The sequence below is a fragment of the Monodelphis domestica genome, chromosome 2 (assembly GCF_027887165.1).
Source record: "Monodelphis domestica isolate mMonDom1 chromosome 2, mMonDom1.pri, whole genome shotgun sequence".
In the NCBI taxonomy this organism is placed as follows: domain Eukaryota; kingdom Metazoa; phylum Chordata; class Mammalia; order Didelphimorphia; family Didelphidae; genus Monodelphis; species Monodelphis domestica.
This window is the reverse complement of record NC_077228.1, coordinates 500,026,351-500,047,889: the sequence shown is the minus strand read 5'-3', so window position 1 is coordinate 500,047,889 and position 21,539 is coordinate 500,026,351. Positions and strand designations below refer to the sequence as shown.

The window sequence follows — 21,539 nt, the reverse complement described above, 5'->3', positions numbered from 1 at the left end:
AGCTACCCTGAGCCCACCAGCTTCTAAAAAGAAAGATTGAGGCAAAATCAGAACAAAAAGGATGAACTAAAAACAGATAAATCAACTCACAGTAAGGGAAAAAGGGTTTAAATAAAAGAAACCATAAAGTCAAAGGAAAGATGAGAATCTTGTCATCAACAAAAAAAATCAGGTAGGTTAAGAGGTGGAGATTCAAGGAGATCACATTTGAATGAAGATGGCAACAAGCAGAAAAAGTACATATAAGACATATACACTACAAATAGAAGATAATTTCACAAGGAAGAGATGGGCAAGTAGGGGGAGAGGAAGAAGGAAGGGATACGCATTTATATAGTACTTACTAAGAGCCAGATGCTGTGCTAAGTAGTTTATAAATATTTGATTCTCATGACAACCCTGAAAGTTAGATGGTATCATTTCTATTTTAGAAGTTGAGGAAATAGAAGTAAAACAGTTAAATGACTTGCCCAAGGTCCCAGGGCTAGGAAATGCCTGAAACTGGATCTGAACTCAGGTCTTTTTTTTTTTTAAACTCTTACCTTCCATCTTGGAATCAATATTGTATATTAGTTCCAAGGCAGAAGAGTAATAAGGGCTAGGCAATGGGGATTAGGTAACTTGCCCAGGGTCACACAGCTGGCAAGTAAGTGTCTAAGGTCACATTTGAACCTAGGACCTTTGGTCTCTAGGCCTGGCTCTCAATCCACTGAGCCACCCAGTTACCCCTCAGGTCTTCTTAATTCTAGGCCCAGTTCTCTGTCTACTGCACCATCGAGCTGTTTCCTGCAGACCTCCTACAGAATGTAGGACTTGAGTTTAATCTTGAAAGAAGCCAGGAAGAAAAAGCAAGTATTCCAGGCATAGGGGCAACCAGTGAAAAGGTACAGAATTCAAAGCTAAAGTACTATGTTTAAGGAATAGTAAATAGGATGGTTTTTACTGAGCCAGAGGAGTGTGAGGTGTGACAAGGCTGGAAAGAATGGAGGACAAGATTGGGAAGGGTTTGAAAAGCTGTTTAAAAAGGGGATTTTATATTTGATCTTGTGGGTGACAGGGAGCCACCTGAATTTACTGACTGAAGTGGGGCTTGAAGCTAACTTTAGAAGCTAAATGTAGGATAAAATGAATTGGGGAACGATGAGTTAGGGGAACAACTATCAGGCTACTGCAACAGTCCAAATGAGATGATAAGGATCCACACTGACGCCATGGCTGGGAGTCTCAGAGAGGAAAGGGCATGTGCAATGGAAAGTAGAACAAGATCCTATGGTTCAGGGTGAGAGCAAGTGATCAAGGATGTGCCACTGAGATCATGATGAGCCTAAGTAAGTAGAGAGGTTCAGAAGAGAGTCTTAAGAGCCGGGTTGGGGTGGGAGTGGGGGCTCTATTGTGTAAATACTAAGTCTGCAGGACCTATGGTTTGGTTGGAGGAGACAATGTACTGGAAAGACCAAGATTGGAGGAGGGGGAAGGAGTAAGTATTTAAGTAGCACCACCTATGGACCAGGCACTGTGCTAAATGCTTTTTACAAATATTATCTCATTTGATCCTCATAATAACCCTGGCAGATACGTTCTCACAAAGCTAATAAGTATCAGAGGTCATATTTGAATTCAGGACTCTTTCTGACTCCAGACCCCATGCTCATCCACTATGCCACCCAACAACCTAATCACACCTGGGATGGAATGAAGGTTGCATGTAGAGGAATTTACCCCCTGGCACTCTTCACATGAGACAGAAATAAAGAAGAGTTTGGGGAAAGATTTCTCAGTTGATGTGAGATGAGGAGGAGGCAGAGTTACAAATGGCCTCTCAATTTTCTCAGTAAAAGAGAAGGGCCAAGGTCCTGAACTGAGAAGGTAGAGGAACAGGTTTCCATAGGAACTTGGCCTTGCAATAGCTGCTGGTAGTTAAATGGGATAACTATGTGAGAAGGAAAAGAATTGACTTGCTACAGAATAAGGAAATAAACACTAATCCGAGACTATAAAGAATTATGCCAGACTTTAGTCCAAAAGTCATCTGTCTAACAAGAACTTTCACCTTACTAGCATCCTCAATCCCCCTGAATTGAATCTGTTCTTCATCCTAACTGAGACTTCTTGTCCTTCCAATGTTCCTTGTTCTCAGTTTATCAACCCTTCCAATTCCTTCTAGAGTTCTTTTGTCTCCCTGACAAGTCTGGACCTCAAACTTCTCCAACTGAATAAAAATCTCACTGAGACCCCAACACAGACCAAGTACCACACAGGTTTTGCCAATCTCCAACCCCAGATAAGGACACGATCCATTTTCTCTACTCTTATTCCACTACAAATTTATGCTTTTAACTTAAACTTTTCCTCACAGATAGCAATTCCTTGGTATTTTTGATAGTGGTCTTCTATATTTATCCAACTTCCCACATTCACCAAATCCTCCCTTCTCCCCATTGCCCTTCCTCCATTTTAATTTCCTCCTTTTCACTGGCTTCTATTTGGCTAATAGATGTTTCAGTCTCCTTTATACTAAACACTTTCCCATTAATGTGGCCGTGCCATCATATATGGTAATTTTCTCTGTCCTTTTCATTTTCCAGACTTAAAGTCTATCATGCCTGCTGCAATTCCTCATCAACCAGTCACTAATTAAACCCTTGCCATCTGTCATATGGCACACCTCCGCTCTACTGAAAATCATTCAGCAAAAGCATAGAGGTGGGTAGTGCCAGGATTTGGAGAAGATGGTTATTGTATCAAGCAATTTCTACTAAGTTAAAAAAAAAAGTAAGGAACTCTGTCCATAGTATTTCCCATAGTGTTCCTCTAAACTTGGGGGGAAATGTGCACATAGAAAAATAATAGAAAGAATATACAAAGAATTTTCAAAGGGGAAAAACACTAGCTCTTTGGGTGATCAGAGGAGGCTTTCTGTGGCCAGATAGCACTTGAGCTGAGCCTGAGGAGCTTCTGAGAGGCAGAAGTGAAGAAAAAGTACCTTCTAGACATGGGACAGAGCCTAAGCCAACACAAAGAGACTAGAGATGGAATGTCATGAATTTTGGGGAGCAGCAAAGAGGCAAGTCTGGATGGAACAGAAAAGAACATGAAGAATAAATATGTATAACAAGCCTGAAAAGGTCAGCTGGAGATAGCAAAGGGCTTTCTTTAGAAGCCAAACAAAAGAGACTACATTTGAAGCCTAGAGGTAACAGGAAGCTGCTGGAGCTTTGTTTGGTGGGTGAGTGATATGATCAAATCTGAACAAGTATAACAAAATTTGGCAGCTGTATAGAAGATGGGTTGGAAAAGGAATTGGCAAGAGGCAAGAACAGCAATTAAGAGGTTATTGCAATAGTCTAGGGGAGAGGACTCAAATGATTAATGAGAAAGTATTTCATGTAGAAGAGATACAAGAGCTTTCTTAAATAGAAGTCAAATAGATACATCTTGGCAACTCAAAGGATATGAGGGTGAGGGCAATGGATATGAGGGTGAGGGAGAGGGAATGGTCAGGAATCTATCTCTCAGAGTGGCGTACCTAGCTAACAGGAAATATGAAGGTATCCTAAAGAGAAATAAGGAAGTTAGAAAGAGGGGATGATTTGAAGCAAAGAGAAGTTCTATTTTGAATGTGTTGAGTTTGAAGATGCCTATAGAACATCCTGTTGGAGATCAGGATGATCTGGAGAGCTGGAAGGGACCTAAGAGTCCTTCAACTCCATGCCCCTTATTTGAGGGATATGAAGTGGCTTGCCCTGCAATCACAAAGCTATAGTAAGTGTCTGGGGCAAGATCTGGATCCAAATCTTCTTGACATCAACTATCATGCCAAATCTACTACATCAAGCTGTCTAAAAGGTAACTGGTATATAGACCTGAAGTTCAGAAAAAAAGACTAGAGCTGGATATGTACAGATCTGGAAGTCATATGAATAAAAATGATAAATGAGCAGTGACAAACTCCCAAGGATAGAGTGTATGCAGTAATAAATTAAGAGGTAAGGATATATAGATAATTAAGCAAAGGAGACTGACAAATAAGTAGTTCCCTCCCAAACAGGGAAAAGGAGAACTAGGAAAAACCCGAACTACAAAAATCATAAAAACCTAGAAAAGACAGTGTCTAGGAGGAGGTGATCAACAATACAAAATGCTGCAGAGATCTCAGTCAAGAATGAGAATTGAGAAAAGGCCACTGGATTCAACAACCTTGAAGAGAATAGCTTCAATTGATCCAGAAGCTGGATTGTAAGGGTTTGAGAAGCCAATGAGAGGTGAGGAAAATGGAGGCAAAGGGAATATAGATAACTTTTGGTAGGAGTTGAGCTGTGAAAGGGATGATATGGTGTAACAGTTTAAAAGGCTGCTATGATCAAATGAAAGTTTTAAGGATGAGAGAGATCTGAAGATATTATTAAGTAGATTGAAAAGGCAAACTAAAAGAGAGAGGGGGAGGAATGGTCCAAGCTGAGAGAAGATAGGAAGAAATTGGATAAAAAGAAAGATGTGGTATTGGCAAGGAAAAGGACCACCTTTTGGCAGAAGACTTAGAGCAATAGAAAAAGAATTAGGGATGATGGTGAGTTAAGTACAGACTGTACAGAAGAAAGAGCTCACAGAAGATATTCTCAGTATTTGCAGCAGTCAAGTACAAATGCAGGACCTCTGCTGAGAAGAACAGGGAAAGGGGTGGTAGAGGTAGCCTGAGGAACTAAGAAGGATTAATGGTTTTCTCACTAATAAATTAAATTGTCTTTTCTCAGTCTTCATTTTCCTAGGTGGTGCAATACAAAAATTTGGGTGATGGACATGGAATAAGGAAGACCTGAGTTCAAATCCAGCCTGACACATACTAGTTATGTGAAAGCTTCTACAAGTTAGCCTCTGTCTTGCCTCAGTTTTCTCACATGTAAATTAAAGATAATTAGAGCACCTACTACCCAGCATTGCTGTACAAAGATAGATGAGAGAATATTTGTGAAGTACTCTGCATACCTTAAAAAGCCTTATCGAAAAGCGATTATTAGCCATTTTTCCTGGACCTCTCTGCAGCATCTGGTATCATCCCCTCCTTGTAACCCCTCTCCTCTGGCTTCTATGATACTGCCCTATCCCATTTCTTTGACCTTTCTTCCTGTTCCCCTTCTCTATTTTCTTCTTTGACTCCTCCTCCTTCCCCCTATTTAAGGGTTAGGGTTTGTTCTTGGTCTTCTTTTCTCTACAACTCTCTCTCTCTCCCTTGGTAAACTCAATCATTCCCACAATGTCAGCTCTTGTGGAAGATTCCCATCCCAGATCTACATCTTCAGTCTAGCCACTCCCCCTAAGTTCAAAAGAAACTCTCCAAATTGGCTCTTCATCTGTAATTCTGTTCATTGCACTCTATTTACTCAGGCACAGATCCAATCTTTTCAAAAGCTTTCCTCCTTTTCTTTTCATGACCTGCCTCCCTCTCCATTCAGTCACCAAGATTCAAAAATCTGTCTCAGCAATATTTCTGCTCTCCTTTGCATTCTCATGACCAGCAACACAGGTTAGGTTCTCACTACCTTTCAAACCCTCATGAAGGGGCATGCAAGAGTCTCTATTAATCCATTCAGTATGTCATTTGGAGGTTAATTCTTCTAATGCCCAGCTCTGATGCTGTCACTTCTTCTTTAAAAAAAAAAAAACCTTCCTTCAATTGTTCCCTACCATCTATTCTAATGACATCCAAATTTCTTAACCTGCCATTCAAGTTTTCCATAATGTCTCTTGTCACCTCCTCCCTACTTTCATATGTGGACCTGTAAAGGATGCATTAACCTCCAAAGCTCAAAAAGGATACCACTCCAATTGATAGATGGGCAAGGGACATGAATAGGTAATTTTCACATAAAGAAATCAAAACTATCAACAAACACATGAAAAAGTGTTCTAAATCTCTTATAATTAGAGAAATGCTAATCAAAACAACTCTGAGGTACCACCTCACAGCAGCACCTCACACCTAGCAGCAGACTGGCTAATATGACAGCAAAGGAAAGTAATAAATGTTGGAGGGGATGTGGCAAAATTGGGACATTAATAATGCATTGCTGGTAGAGTTGTGAATTGATCCAACCATTCTATGGCAATTTGGAATTATGCCCAAAGGACTTTAAAAGACTGCCTGCTCTTTGATCCAGTCATACCCCTGCTGGGTTTGTACTCCAAAGAGATAAATAAGGAAAAATATATGTACAAAAATATTTATAGCCACGTTCTTTGTGATGGCAAAAAATTGGGAAATGAGGGGGTGTCCATTAATTGAGCAATGGCTAAACAAATTGTGGTATCTGATGGTGATGAAATACTATTGTGCTCAAAGGAATAATGAACTGGAACAACCTCCAGAAATTGGTGCAGAGCAAAAGGAGCAGAACCAGGAGAACATTGTACATAGAGGTGGATATACTGTGGCACAATTGAATGTAATGGACTTCTCTACTAGTAGCAATGCAATGATCCAGGACAATTCTGAGGGACTTATCAGAAAGAACACTATCCACATCAAAAGGAAGAACTGTGGGAGTAGGAAAACAGAAGAAAAACATTTGTTTGATCACATGGTTCAATGGGGACATGACTAGGAATGGAGACTAAATGATCACTCTATATGCAAATACTAATAATATGGAAATAGTTCTTGATCAATGATACATGTAAAATCCAGTGGAATTACTCATTGGCTATGGGAGGGGGGAGAGAGGAGGCAAAGAAAAGAACATGAATCATATAACTATGGAAAAATAGTCTAAATTAATTTAATAATTTTTTTAAAAAGGACACCACTTCCATAGTCTACAATTTATGATTCCCAAATATGTACTTGTTCTCCAACCTCCAAACCTTTGTTCATCCTGATCACTCTAGCTACAGAATTTCTTCTGGGAAAAGTTGAGGATTTAAAGTCAAAGAACTCAAATTTTGATACTAGTTATGTCCCTACTTATATGACCTTAGATAAGTCACTGTAACATGGGGGGAGGGGAGTGTTGACCGAGATGAACCATAAGCCTCCAGTTCTATTTCATTATCCCAAAATCTAATTTCATCCTGCCTCTTTTCATATCTGTCCTACTATTCATACCTTCCTCCCCCATTCCTATAAATATACTTCCTTCCTGAACCTCCATTAGAGTCAAGTTCTTCTGTCCCTTCAGAGCCCAAATCACTCCCTCCTCCATGAAGCTTTCCCTAAAAAAAATCTCATATCCTGGATATGAAAGTGATTTCTCCCTCCTGAAATTTCTCAGTACTTTATCTGGATCTCTCTTTTTACTCTCAATGAGCCAGCCAGCAAATATTTATTAAGTACCTACTCTGGGCTAAGACTATGACAAGCAATGAGACTGGGATATCAAAAATGAGACATTCTACTAGGGGGGATGAACATGTTCACGGATACATATATTGTATATAAACATATACATACCCATAATGTAATACTTTATGTTATCTGTAAACATATTTATATACACATACACAGAAATGGGAGGGAGAGGTAGGCAGGGCACTCTGCTAACAACTAGGGTTTCAGGAAAGGTCTCTTGAGAAATGTAGTGCTTGAACTGAGCCTTGGATAGAACTAGGGATTCCAAGAGGCTGAGGACAACGGGCATTACAAGCATTGTCAGACAATATGTGAGAAGGCATAAAGGTAGGGGGCTCGATATTGTGTACAGGGAAAGGATACCCTTTCTTTACAGGACAGTTTGGCTGGAGTTCATAAAGTATATGAGGAATAACACATAATCAGCTTGGAAAGACAGACTGAAGGCAGACTGTGAGAGGTTTTAAACATCAGACAAAGAAGTTTATATTATAACCTCAAGGCACCAGAGAGCCACTGAAGTTTCTTGAGCAAGACAGTGATATAGTCAAACCAACAATTTAAGAATAACACTTTGGCATAGCTATGGAACAGACTGGAGAAGAAGAGCCTTCTTGGATGCACTAAGAACAAATAAATCAATCTATCAAAAAGCAACTCCTAGCCAACTACACTTCCACAAGGCTCATAAAGACACAGGCTACCCACCTCCTGATAAGAGACAGTGATGGACTCAAGAGTGTAAACTGAGACTTTTTTTAATTGGACATGATCAATCTAGAAATAGTTTTGCTAGACTGTATATGCTTATAGAGGGGCTTTGTTTTTCTTGTTTTCTCAAAGAGGTGGGGGGATGGGAGAGAAAGAATTTGGTCCTGAAAATAAAATAAAATTTAAAAAATTTCAAAGCAATTCCTTTGTTATTAAGTATCTACTATATACTATATGTGAAAAAGAAAAGACTTAAAAAAATATAGATATTAAATGATTTGGGAGGGTAAGATACAATAAGCTTTAGAAAAATCAGTGACATATATAAAGAGTCTTAGAAGGGTTTCTAATGGGTAGAGGTGAAGAGACAGCAAATTCCAGTAATGGAGAATAAGAAATGCCAAGAGATGGGAAATGTAGTGTTGTGGATGAGGAACAGCAAGAAGGCCAATTTGCCTGGACTATAGAGTGTACAAGGTGAAGTAATGCACAAAGTAAGTCTGAAAAACAGGCCAACTGGCCTTAATAGCACTCTATTTCTCATCTCTAGGGCCTGTGTACTGCTGTTCCTCATGACTGGAATACACTCCCTTCTTACCTCCAACTCTTAGTACTACCTTCAATATAAAATCTTTCTAATCTCCCAGCTGCTGATGACTTTCTCCCCAAATTATCTTGTAACTATTTTGTATATACTTACATATCTATACATGCTGTCACCTACTCCTAACAGACTATAAGCTCATTGAGAGCAAGAGTTGTTTCCCTTTTGCTTTTGTATCCTCAGCACCTATCATAGTGCCTTACACATAGTACATTCCTCATATATGCTTGATGATTGATTGAGAGTTTGAAATATGGTGATGGTTGTATGGGTGGAAAGAAAGATGTATGGAAGGTAGAAATTATAAGGTTTGGCAACTAATGGGATATGTGGGATGAGAGAAAAGAGAAGGATAACACCAAAATTTTAAAAACTGGATGACTAGAAGAATGGTGATGACCTCAAGGGTTTGGGAAAGGGATAGATGGGCAAGAAATACACTGAGTTCTCTTTTGGACATGTTGAGTTAGAGATGTCTTTACAACATCCAACTGAAAAAGTTTAGTAGGAAATTTGTGATTAAGCACTGGTGCTCAGAAGAGAATCCTAGATGCAGAGATCTAGGAGGCATTTGCAAAGAAATGATAATTAAATCCATGGAAGCAAACAAGGTCATTAAGTGAGAGGATATAGAGGTAACCATGAGGACATTTTTGTAAGAGTTCAAAAGGAAGTTATCAGGGATTAGTTTCACATGATTGTGGCATAAATAAAGAGAAGAGAATGGAAAATACCTATGTGATATCTAAGTGGAGATGTGTCAAACAGACAACAAGAAATTCAGGAGTAGTGCTCAAGACAGAAATGAGGGCTATACATAGAGATGTGGGAACCATCTTCATAGAGATGATAATCAAATGTATGGGGGATAATGAGATCACCAAGATTTCATGTAAAGAAAGAAGAGGGAACCCAAGACAAAGTCCTATCATATAAGTGGCAGGATACAAATAGTGTAAAGGAGACAGAAAAGAATAAATTCAACCAAGAGGTAGGAAGAGAATAAAGACAGACTAGTGTCATGAAAACCCAGAGGGAAAAGAGCAAACTGAAGGAGGAATGGTCCAGTGTCAAATTCAGCAGAGAGGACAAGAAGGATGAGAACTGGAAAAAAAGTGAGATCAATGTTGACCTTGCAGAAATGCAGTTTGACAAAAGTCAGACTACAAGGGATTGGGATGTGAATGGAATTTGTGTATTCATTCTCTCCTCAGATCTAGAAGCTAGTGTCAACTCTCTGTGCATCTACTGAAGAGTGTCCACCGTATCTTGCATATAGTGCAGACTGTACTTTTTGTTAAATTTAACAGAATTGAGCCAGGACAAGCCAAAGATGCCTGGGGGGGGGGGGGGCAGGGGGATAGCTAAGTCTCAGAGCATTTGTCTATTTCTAGGCCCTCTAGAAATTCTGTCTCTTTAGATCCTAGGCACTGTAAAAGTGTATAAGTGGGCACTGTATATACTGTTCCTTCTGCCCAAATGAAGAAGTGATCTCAAATAATCCATGACAGTAAATTCTTCAGTAACTACAAATACTTTGCTACCATAATGTTGTTATAATGTGTTTAACCTTTTCTAAAAAACAAAACAAACAAAAAGAACCATTAACTAATATACTTCATAAATGCATTCTGGAACATGTCTTCAATTTCTCAACTATATGCTGATTAAAACTTGGCTCCAGAACATCCTTCAAAATCCTCAAACTAATGCTAACTGATCAGAGAGATTGTTTTAGAGATTGACATTAACATTCTGGGGAGGGGTGGGGGTGGGGCAAAATTTGGAAGCTGGCAGGTAAAGTCTCGAAGGCTTCATCAAGTTAAGGGTTTTCCCTTTTCTTCCCCCCTCTTTCCCTCCAAGGGTAATTAATACAGTAAGTAGTCAAAACAGAGACAAGAGTTCCACTCCTAACTCTACCACATATCCTTCCTAGTTTCGCAGAAAAAAAACCATGGGGCATGGCAGAACAACAGTACTGACAACAGCAGTGCTGTTTCATCAATGCTGAGGAAAATCCATGCAGGCTTCTGATCATAGAAGAGATCACCACTTCAGTATCACAAGGGTTAAATTAATAATGACTCTGGCCTTTCTATCTTTTGGGATGGTTCTGTCTGACAAAAACATCTCATAAGATTGACCCAAGAGAAGCAGGGACTAGCCATACTATAATTCTGTTCTATCGGGTATTGATATCTGAAGTCAAAATAGGCTAAATTAAGAAGTCAACTGAAAGTTGGCGGAAATTAAACTTTCCTCCCTCTACTACTTCTTCAGAGAGTCATTATTATTAACTTCTAAATAGAAGGTATAAGGTGCTAGACTGACAACCTAATAACTTTCTCAGGCCCTACAGGATCTAGGAGCCTCAAAGAAATATGCCATATTTACCTGGTTTTGCCTGTTTCATAACATTGCCCAAGCAGAAAGCGAGCTCCCTCCAATTCCTGCAGCTGGGGACACCAAAGCCATTTCCAGATGAGATCATCTCAGGAACCAATTGCAGCAGCTTTCAGGAAAAGTGAATGGGGCCTCCAGGGGATGTCTTTGGCAAGCAATACTGTAACAGTGCAAACTTTACTCTGGGAAGTGCTGACTCACGAAGTGCAAAACTGCAATTTACCCAAAGCTTCTGGATGCCCTCCATGAGCAAGAGAAGATGATCGAGTTGAGTTGACTTTTTAAAATTTAGAACCAATGACTCAGAAGAAGAAAAGCATTCACAATGGCAGTATTGCTTGCTCCTGGGCTTGCTCTTACTGAGACACTTTTCCTGAGAGCCCCTGAGGGCAGTTTCTGAAATTCCATCTGAGAACAGCAGGGGAGTTCAACAGTGCTAGGTTACCAGCATCCTTCCATTTGTAAATTCTGATGATTTCCCAAGAAAAGGGATAAAGAAAGTTACTTTGCATCTGGGTCACTGGCCCCTGGGAACTTACTTGTCCATTCATCCCAGGCACGGCTGGATCATTCCTGTGAATTTTGTCAATTCAAACCTGGCTATTTCTCTTCTCTTCCCCCCCAGGCCTCTACTCCCCATTTTCTTTACACAAAGCCTGGTTTATTATTACAGAAGCACTTCAACTATTCTGTCAGCTTTAATTTACTCTAAAGGTTTCCGGTGAGGTAAATAGAAACTAAATTTTTGGCTACTATTTTAACTGAATAAACAAGGAAAACGATGAAAAAAATCATCATGAAATTCAAGCAGAAGCATCAATAACTACTTTCCAAAATCCTTGAAAGCCTGGTAAATTCTTATTTCTTGTTTCACTTTTCTTCTTAAAATGTACTGGTTAATAATTATTTGTTAATATTTACTAAATTTCCCCAACCATGTGGCAACTATGGTGCCACAAAAAAAAAACACTTAAAAGATAACATGTCTACTTTGTCTGGAAACAGAATGCATGCATCCAATCAGAAGCTGAGATGATGGAGAGTGAAGGAGGGAAAAGAGAGGAGGGAGGGGAGAAGGGGGAAAGGGAAGAGGTAATTTGTGTTCAATTTAATTCTTTATCTCCAAACTCCTTGGATTCTCCTTAATGACTTTGAGCAGAGTATTTGCTAAAGTGATTAAGGTTTGGCAACATTCTGTAAAATACATAATTTGCTTCTTTTTACATCTTTCTTCACAAAAGGTAGTGGTTAGCTTAAGAAGATTCCCTAAAGTTTATTTGTTAATTAGCAGTCTTAAAATGATGAGTTGTCTACTTTAGCTACATTTGGTGAAAACTATATCTCACATGCCACACTGCTAAAATAGTTCTGTAGCTAAAGATAAGAGAGTCACATGTCTTCTATTAAGAAGGTAAGAAACTGCTCTCTGAGTTGGCTACTTTGAGAGCAACTTCAAGGAAAACAGACTTGGGAGAAAGAAGGGCTTCTTGTCCCTTTTAATTGGGTGAAACAAAATGGATCCTTCAGTGGTTTGGACACACAAAGGGTCAGATGTTAACTATGGGGACCCTCAGAAATAAATAGGAATTTTACAAGAACCATTCATCTTCCATACATGTCACTGTGCAGTAACTGGGAAGATGAGAACTCCCATTTCATAGTTGTTTACTATTAGAGACAATTGGTTAGTAACAATTAAATTTTCTGAAATCAAGCTATGTATTATAGCAGTCTACTAGGAAATGACCTTTAGCATCTACACTAATAATCCTATCTTCAAGACAGACAATGACAACAGTGATACAATTTGTACAAAGGAGCAGCTAGAGTGCTGGACCTTGAGTCAAAATGCCTCATCTTCCTGAATTCAAATGTGGTCTCAGACACTTACTAGCTATGTGACCTTGGGCAAGTCTTTTAACCATATTAGTCTCAGTTTTTCCTCCTCTGTAAAATGAACCAGAAAAGGAAATGGCAAACCACTCCAGTATCTTTGCCAAGAAAACCCAAAACAAGGTCACAAAGAGTTGTACAAGCAGCCCCAATAATCTTCTTTGAGTAGGGGAGGAGAATACTGACTTTCATCCAAATACATATACTATTGCCACATTTCAGAAATTCCATTCCTTCAAATACCTGGGACTTCATGAAAATACACAAAGTCAGTGAGTAGGAGAAAACAAAACTGAGCTTTAGACTTGTAGCTCTTTCAGTAGCATATTTTAGAATTCAGACAGGTAATTTACCACCCAAAAGCAATTTATAACAGGTTGTTTTATTTTTCATGGATGGTCACAACAGATGTTGAAAGTTTATATATACACACACCCATGTTGTTTTGCTCCAGAGAAAATATGTAATGTTCTTCACAGCCCACATTCCCTTTTCTTTTGATGTATTTTACATTATAAACAATAAGCAGTTGTCAGAACAGAAATAAAATACATCAGTTCTCAGTGACTGCTATGAAATATTCCATAACCAAAGAAAACAATGAGTTTAATCTATTTGGCAATCTTTGTATACTCACAAGAAAGAAACTATACAATATCATGTGCACAGCTTACTGCTTCTAAGCTGCCTTACTCTCCTATGGTAACATTCTTTCCTCATTTAATGAACGCTCATCTTTTGAAATGAAACGTTACTTACTTTTAATCTTTAGTGTTTGGAGATTTATGCTACTTTTAAAAATTTGGAGTGTTCTCCTCCCTAGCCAGATGACAAGGTCTTAAACATAAAAATCCTTTTATTATAATATGCACAAGTCACAGAAGTGGGGCAGGGGTGGAAAGTGGGGCAATACAAACATCTATCACTTCCTGGTGGTAGACATTTTTTCCAGAATACATTGTTCCTCTTACTCACCAAATCTCCTGTGCTTTCAACAAAGGAAAATTAAATATCTTTAAGAGGATTATACAAGCTAGATTTTACTTTAAAAAAAAAATCCTTACCTTCCATCTTGGAATCAATACTGTATATTGGCTCCAAGGCCAGTAGTAAGGGATAGGCAATAAGGGTCAAGTAACCTGCCCAGGGTCACATGGCCAGGAAGTGTCTGAGGCCAGATTTGAACCTAAGACCTCCCATCTCTAGCCTGACTCTCAATTCACTGAGCTACCCAGCTGCCCCCTAGATTTTACTTTCTACAGGAAAAGCCCAGAAATAAAATGTCTCTGCCCTAATAATAGCCAGGGAGTAAAAAAGTTGAATTTTTATTTATTTTATGAGTTAAACCATTCTTTTTTAGGAGGCTCCTCAGCCAATGATCCTAAATACTAAATACTATTGAGCATTTCAACTATTGAATGAAGCCTTATTACTCAGAGACATTTTTGCACCTGGTATGTCACATAATGTAATTTTTACCACTGTGCAAATTAAAGCCCTCTTAACTCTTTTCTAGGTCATATAAAACAAAGGGGGGAAAGCTTTTGACTTATGTGCCAGTTTTACCTAGAAATTCAAACCTCAGTATACTTCAGCTCAAGTATCTTAAGAGTACCCCAATGCCAACTTATCGCTGCACCATCAGCAAATACAGGCTTACTGTAACACTGGAAGCAAAGACCTGCTGTATAAAGTGGCCTCTCCTGGGACATAAAACCTGTCGCCATAACAGGGATCATTTCAACCTGGGGCCAGAAAGACTGCCAGTCCCTTTAATCTTTAAGGAGCCACTTTCACTTTCAAACACTGGGACCTGGGGCAGCCAAGGGTGCAAAGGGTTCACACAATGCTGCTACTTTAAAGAGAAAGTGAAAGCTGTGCCTTAGTAAATCAGGTCCCCCATAATGCCAGTCACTAGAATCTGCTCAGTACTAAGATCACTCCAAGATTTGATTTTTTAAAAATTCTTGGTGCTATAAATATGCACGAAGGTGACTGCTGACCAATAGCTATCAAGAACCAAACTTGAAGCTTAAACACCTATCTCCAGCACACCAGAATGCCTAGGTTCCTAAAATCAGTATCTGAAAAAAGTAAAAAACAGAGGCCGTTAAAAGTCCAACACAGACAAGGTCATAGTATGGAGGTCTGATGCCAGAAACAGGAATCAGGAATTCATTGATTTGGCCAAATTATTATCTCGAGCAGCTCCGCTCAGACAACTAGCATCAGAATTCTTGGAAACCTTCAAGGCAAGAAATTTCCTACACAAAGTTGTTTCTACTCAATCAAAGGGTGAGGGGAGAGGTAATAGGAAAGCAGGAATGAGAAGGGATGAAACCCCAAACAAAAAGACTCCATAAATTAATAAATTCAAAGGCAGGGAAATGAAGTAATACAACAATGTTCCAGCATTCCCCCTTACCCCAGTAACTCTCAGTGAATGACTCTGGCCTGCAACTTTGCAATCTAGATGGGGAGTTCTTCAAGGATTGGAAATTTGCTGAAACTCATAATTACTGACTGTCCTTTCTGCCACTTACTATTGTCTCCTTGTACATTCCTCTGTTATTAGTTAACCCTGCCTTTCCAACTGAATTTTCACCATGATTTCCACTAAAAATGCCAAAGATTAACCTCCCTCTACTCCTCAGCCTTGTGGAACCTTTGTTGACAGTTACCCATATTGTTTCATTTTGACAGGCAGTTTCTACCAAGTAGATCGGATTACCTGTCCACTCACAGTTAATCTTCAAACTGGATTCTGCAGGATAGAGAAATAAGAGAATAAGGCCATACAGCCTGAATGTTCCATCCAAGCAAGGTGAGAGAAAGGCAGAGAAGGCAGGAGAGATTCCAGAATCAGAACTGAATTGCACATTTCAGTAGTGCTTAAGAAAACACTCCATCTGCCTACATCTGCTCATGAAGAGATGAATTCCCAAAAGACTGTACATTCTCTAAAGATTACTGTGCACACTGCTCTCTCCCTGAGGTTCTTCAAGAGTTCGCATCATAAAATCTGGCTTGCATTATTTATAATAAAATAGAAAAATATGCTAACATACAGAAATTCCTCAAAATGCTCTCTAGTTTATTTGGAAATAAACTTCAAGTTTATTTAAATCCAAAGGCAATTAACTTAAGTGTTTCAAAGCTAAGGTTTTCATCCCTATTTCTTCAGAAGGAAATGCCCATTCAGTGAACCCCTTATTTAAGTTTTAAAACTAAGCAAAGGTAGGTGTGTTTTGTTTTGTTTTTAAGATCCATTCTGAAGCACTTTCATTTTATTTGGAGATGCAGTCATACAAATAGCTTGAGAAAATACTGGGAGAAAAGTCTAGTGCTGGAACTACATAAAAAGCTGAATATTTCACTATAAAAGTCAAGAAAGAAAGCTTATATTTTTACTAGTTTTATTAAGTAATCTGTAGCATCTGAAATGGCCAGGGGAATAAGACCTTCAGGATTACTTTTCTAGTTAAGAGTATCTGAGTTCTTTCCCCTCTTTATGTTTTTATACAAGCTACCCTAGTGCCATAATGGAGCTAGAAGAGCCCCCCCCCCCCCCCCCCCCGCCACCTCCACCCCCCTGAAAATTAAGTATTTAAATTCATGATCCAACTAGGATCTGCCTGGAATCAAACATACCTTAGCACTAATTAGGCAAATTAAAGCAGTAAAATTCATTTAAGATGTACTCACCAGGTGTGGTACCACACATCTGACAGGCTTCTGAAAATAGTTTTCTTACAAAAGTTACAGCAACTGTCACAGTAACGATTTTAACAATGAGAGGGTTGAGAAGATCAGGGAAAAGTAACATTAAGGATGATTCCCACATGCTTCCCCTTCCAGTGCTGTCTTACGGCATAAATGCACAGACAATAAGATATATGCCAAAGCACTATGAAGATCACAAAACAAATCAATTTCATGTTTTACTTTTCTTATTTACCTGGCTCTTCATGTCAACACAGAATGTGGAATTAAAGTGATCTACCACCATTATCTCATTACACCTAAGTACACCTCAAGTCCAGTGATTTTATAAGATGGATCTATTTCTAAGAGAAGCTTGGAGTCATTAAAAGCACCTCACAACTTTACAAAGATGGCCTTTCACCAGTCGTATCTCCAACTCCTGTTTTTTTCTGAATCTGAGCTCCCTGTCCACAGTATTGGCGAAACTAGACATACTGATGGATCAGTATCATCTAGGTGTTCATTCATCTGCCCATCATATAATCTTCCTAAGCTTTCTTTATCCACTTGGTTTTCCCTGTGTGGATGGGCAAGTCCAATTCTTTTGAGTGATTATGCATCTTCTGTAGTAGGCTTTACAATGTTCTAGGTAGGGCTTAACACCTTAGGAAAATTGTAGAGTGCCTTTAAGGACCCTCAAGCTTCTCCAAAGACTCATCTTTTTAACATCAATATTATTCTGGTGCTGGTACTTCCGGTATGGTACTTCACACCTGGCACTGTGTTAAGTATTAGAGATAAAGGAAGACAAAAAATATCCCCTGCTCTCAAGCAGCTTAGTGACAACATATAAACAACTCTACAAACAAAATATATATGTGGTAAACTGGAGATAATCTCAGAAGGAAAGTACTAAAAATCCTAAGCTCTAAGAAAGGTTATAAGTTTGTTTAGACTTGAAGGAAGCCAAGGAAGCTAGGAATCAGAGATAAGGGGGAGTTAGTTGCAAGTATGAGGCAATGCCAGTGAAAATGTCCAGAAGAGGGAGATAAGAGTGACCATGTTTTAAGAAGAACAAGGCAGTCAGTGTTAGTGTATCAAAGATACATGATGAGATGTTATGGAAAGAAAGGGAAAGTGTAATAAGACTGGAAAGGTAGGAAGGGACAGCCTTGGGAAGTAGGGAGAGAATATGAATAGCAAAATGGCACAAAACAATTGTCAAAATTATTTTTATGTGTAATTTTAAAAAATTTAATTAAAAAAATAGGAAGGTGTCAGTTATAGAGGGGTTTTAAAAGTCAAATAGAGGATGCTATATTTGATCTTGAAGGCAATAGGGAGCCCTTGGAACTGTATGAATAGTCAGGTGACCTTGTCAGAACTGTACTTTTTGACAGCTGAGTGGAGGATGAGACTTTGGAAGAGACGAGGTCAAGAGACCAACTTCAAGAAGGTTATTGCAATATACTCTAGATTTGAGATGATAAGGGCCAATGATGGCAGTGTAAGAGGAGTGAAGGGAATATATATGAGATATTACAAAGGTAGAAATGTCAGGCTTTGGCAACAGATTGAATAAAAAGATAGAAAGAATAAAAAACCCAGGATGACATACCTAGATTGCAAGACTGGGTATCTAGGGAATGGAGGTATTTGCAACAACAAAAAAAAAGGAAAGTTAAGAAGAGGAAAAGCTAGAGAGTAAAAATAATGAGTTTAGGTTTTGGCATGTTGACTTTAAAATATCTATAGGATATCCCCAGTTTGAAGTGTTCAATATGAAAATGCATGGTTGGATAAGCAGAACTGGCAGTCAAAAGAGAAGTTAAGGTTGGCAAATAGACTTAGAATCATCTCCATTAAGACAACATGGGATTTGATGATTATCATCAAAGAAAAAATATGGAAGGAGAAAAAAGCTCAGAAAAGAGCCTTGAGAAACATCTCTGGTTAAGCTGGTATGATTCTAGATGAAGATCCAGAGGAGACTGAGTGGTTAGGATGGTAGAATGAAGGCCAGGGGACGGTGTCACAAAAAACTAGAGGACAACTATCAAGAAGAATATGAAGAACAGTGTCAAAGGCTGTAGAGAGGTCAAAAGAGGATTGAGAAAAGCTCAGATTTAGCAATTACAAGATCATTAGTAACTTTGTAGAGTGATTTCAGTTAAATGATGCCAGAACCAAATTGCAGTTTGTTGAGGAGAGGAAAGGAAGTAGAAGCACTGATTGGAAGCTGTCTTCTCAAGAAGTTTAGCCCCCAAAAGATAGATATTAGACAATAGCTAGTGGGGATGTATGGGTCAAGTGAGGATTTTTTGAGACATACATATTTGTAGGCAATAGGGGAAACAGCCAGTAGATAGGGAAAGACTGATAAGTGAAAGGAGATGAAGGAGGGGGGAATCTGCTAGTGATGATCCTAAATGAAATTGTCCTATTCCATGCCCCAAGACATGGATAATTAAGTCAAAGAATTAAAGTTGAATTGTCCACAATGCAGAAGTGAATGTTGTAGGTGAATAAACTGTAAAAAATTACTAACTAAGGATTTGTAACAGAAGTGGAGAAAGATATATAACTAAAACAAGATAGGATAGACGTGCAAAGGCCAGGGATGACTGACAGATATGCATATGCCTCACTAGTATCCACACATTAAATCTATAAGAAGGCCCCCAAACACTGGGTGTTTATCCCACATAAGATTTCTAGGAAATACAGTTAAGAACTCCATAGGATGAGAAGACATGGATGGGCTTGCCCTTCTCAATGTTGCAGATATTATCCACAAATTATCAAAGTACAAAAACAATCAGCAAAATGGAATCCAAAAATAGGAGCATCCATTGTAGAATTTCCAACAGTCAGTACAAGGTATGACAATGTTAAGCCTAATTCTCCCTGAGCATAAATGTTGAAAAAAGCTCTGATTTTCCTGGCTAGTCCTTTGTACAACAGACTGTTTATTCTATACTCATATCCTCTCCATAATCCTACCCTACTCCCTTTTCCCCCACCAGATCTGGAAACCTCTGTATTTGGAACACTCCAGGGTAGAAACTTCCAGTTTCCTAGGTGATTGGTATTTCCCTGCCTGTGACCTCAGAGGTAGGAAACCAATCAGACCTTCCTGAGTAGGACCCCTAGAAAAACACCTGAGCCACTCTGATCTGGAGTTGGCCATAACACTGTAGCTGATTCAGGAACTGCCCTGACCCAAAAGCTCCCTGAGTTGACTCGAAGAATGGATCCCTCAGGAGTCCATGGTAGATTCCTTCCAGCTATGACCTGAAGACCATCCTGCCTGAGGCTCTCTGGTGACATCCCAGGTGGTATCTCTTCCCAGTCCCACTTTTGAAGTGTTAGCTTCCCCCTCCTGAGGGGGGTTTGGTGGGCTAACCTAAGTTTGGAGGTGTCAATCCCATACCCATTGTGAGGGGGTTAAAGGACTGCCCTAGTTTGGAGGTGTCAGTCCTGGTCCCACTGAGAGGCTTATAAAAGGCTAGTCCTAGTATCCTTCCTTTGTCTCTATCCCCTACTCCCTTGGGTGTGTCCAATTAAACCACTTGGCCTTCCCTTTTGGGCCTTCCCACAAATATGTCAAACAAAGGGATCTGTTGCTTTCACCACCAACTCACACTTCTGATTCTTCTATGAAGCCATTTTAATACTAGCAATGGACTCTTGACAGCAAATTAGATTGCCTGGAAGATTTTAGCTACATACATTTTGAGGTAATATAGACTCTCAACAAATTCACTCAAGAAATTTTGAAATTAGGAAATCACCATTAAACAATAAAATACTAACACAACTAAATACATAATGACCACAATAATTTTAAAATTGGCCTGCCAACAATAACAAGAATAATGTAACAAAATGACATCAAGTATTTAAAAGCCTATCCTAAAAACAATTCACACATCACTATCAAAACTCTATATGTTAATGTGCTAACTAAATAGAAGACACTTTTTAGTCAACATATTCTACAAAATTTGCCCACTTTTTTACAGAAGCAATTCTTCCCTTAATTCAAACCAGAAAATCCTGTTTCATCCAGAACAAATCTCACCTGGAAAAATTCATTAGAGCAAAATAAACTGCAGAATATTCTAATGCTTCGTGTACTTTCTGTGCAAAAATGTTTAATTACAGGAAATGGGGGAAGCAGACTTCAAATCATGGGAAGCAAAAAAAATTTTAAGACTTCTTTGAATATATGAAATGTTCATATCAAATAGCAAATTTCAATATATCTGGATCCAGAATAAATTAACATTTTCAATTAAAGCCTCAAATATTATTTTCTTTTAAAAAATGTTTTGTTCCTCAGCAACATACATCTTTGCTATATGATAGTTCACAATGACCAAATAAAAACTACAATGTACAATCTGACACAACAGATTTAAAAAGCATTGGGGTGTGTACAAAGTGCTACTTTTAAAAAGAGGCTTTTGTTCTAGAGATGCTTGTTTTTGACAATCCAATTCAGTAAGTCCTATGCTAGAAGCTAGACATTCAAAGAGAAAATGAGAAACATTGTATTTGATCTATTTGATCAATTCATGTAGAAGATTGTTTTCTTCAGTATCTAGGTTTTCCAACTGACCAGACAAGTCAACCATGGGCCTTTCTTGGAATCAGAAACATAGATTGTTTCCCAAAAATGTTAGGTCATACTTGTGCAAATGGCAGATCGAGAGAGATAGAGTCATTTGGACAGCTGTGCAATGAGCCACATGAAGAATAGTGCTTCCCAACAATTGAAACTTTCTCCAGTCCAAAGTCCAAACACAGGCAGCAGTGTTTCTCTGTAAACATCCAAACAGTTTCATTATTGTTTAACCACAAAAATAACAACTCCAA

General features: G+C 38.7%; 1 protein-coding gene across 19 annotated transcripts in view; it reads right to left on the bottom strand.

Annotated features, from left to right (window-relative positions):
* RFFL (ring finger and FYVE like domain containing E3 ubiquitin protein ligase) overlaps positions 1 to 21,539 on the bottom strand; it is a 73,992-nt gene that overhangs the window by 34,835 nt on the left and 17,618 nt on the right. For 6 of the 19 annotated variants that reach the window (XM_056819450.1, XM_056819453.1, XM_056819455.1 and 3 more), the window contains exon 1: positions 19,820 to 19,937. The exons of 2 other annotated variants lie outside the window; for them this stretch is intronic. Coding sequence is in view for 4 of the 17 variants with exons in the window: in XM_007485519.3 (XP_007485581.1) it covers positions 19,820 to 19,988 (169 nt within the window). In the remaining 13 variants the exon portion in view is untranslated. Of the gene's footprint in view, positions 1 to 11,051; positions 11,921 to 16,658; positions 16,722 to 19,790; positions 20,378 to 21,539 lie in introns of those variants that run through there. 11 more of the 19 variants (XM_056819448.1, XM_007485519.3, XM_056819458.1 and 8 more) reach the window with 11 other exon arrangements.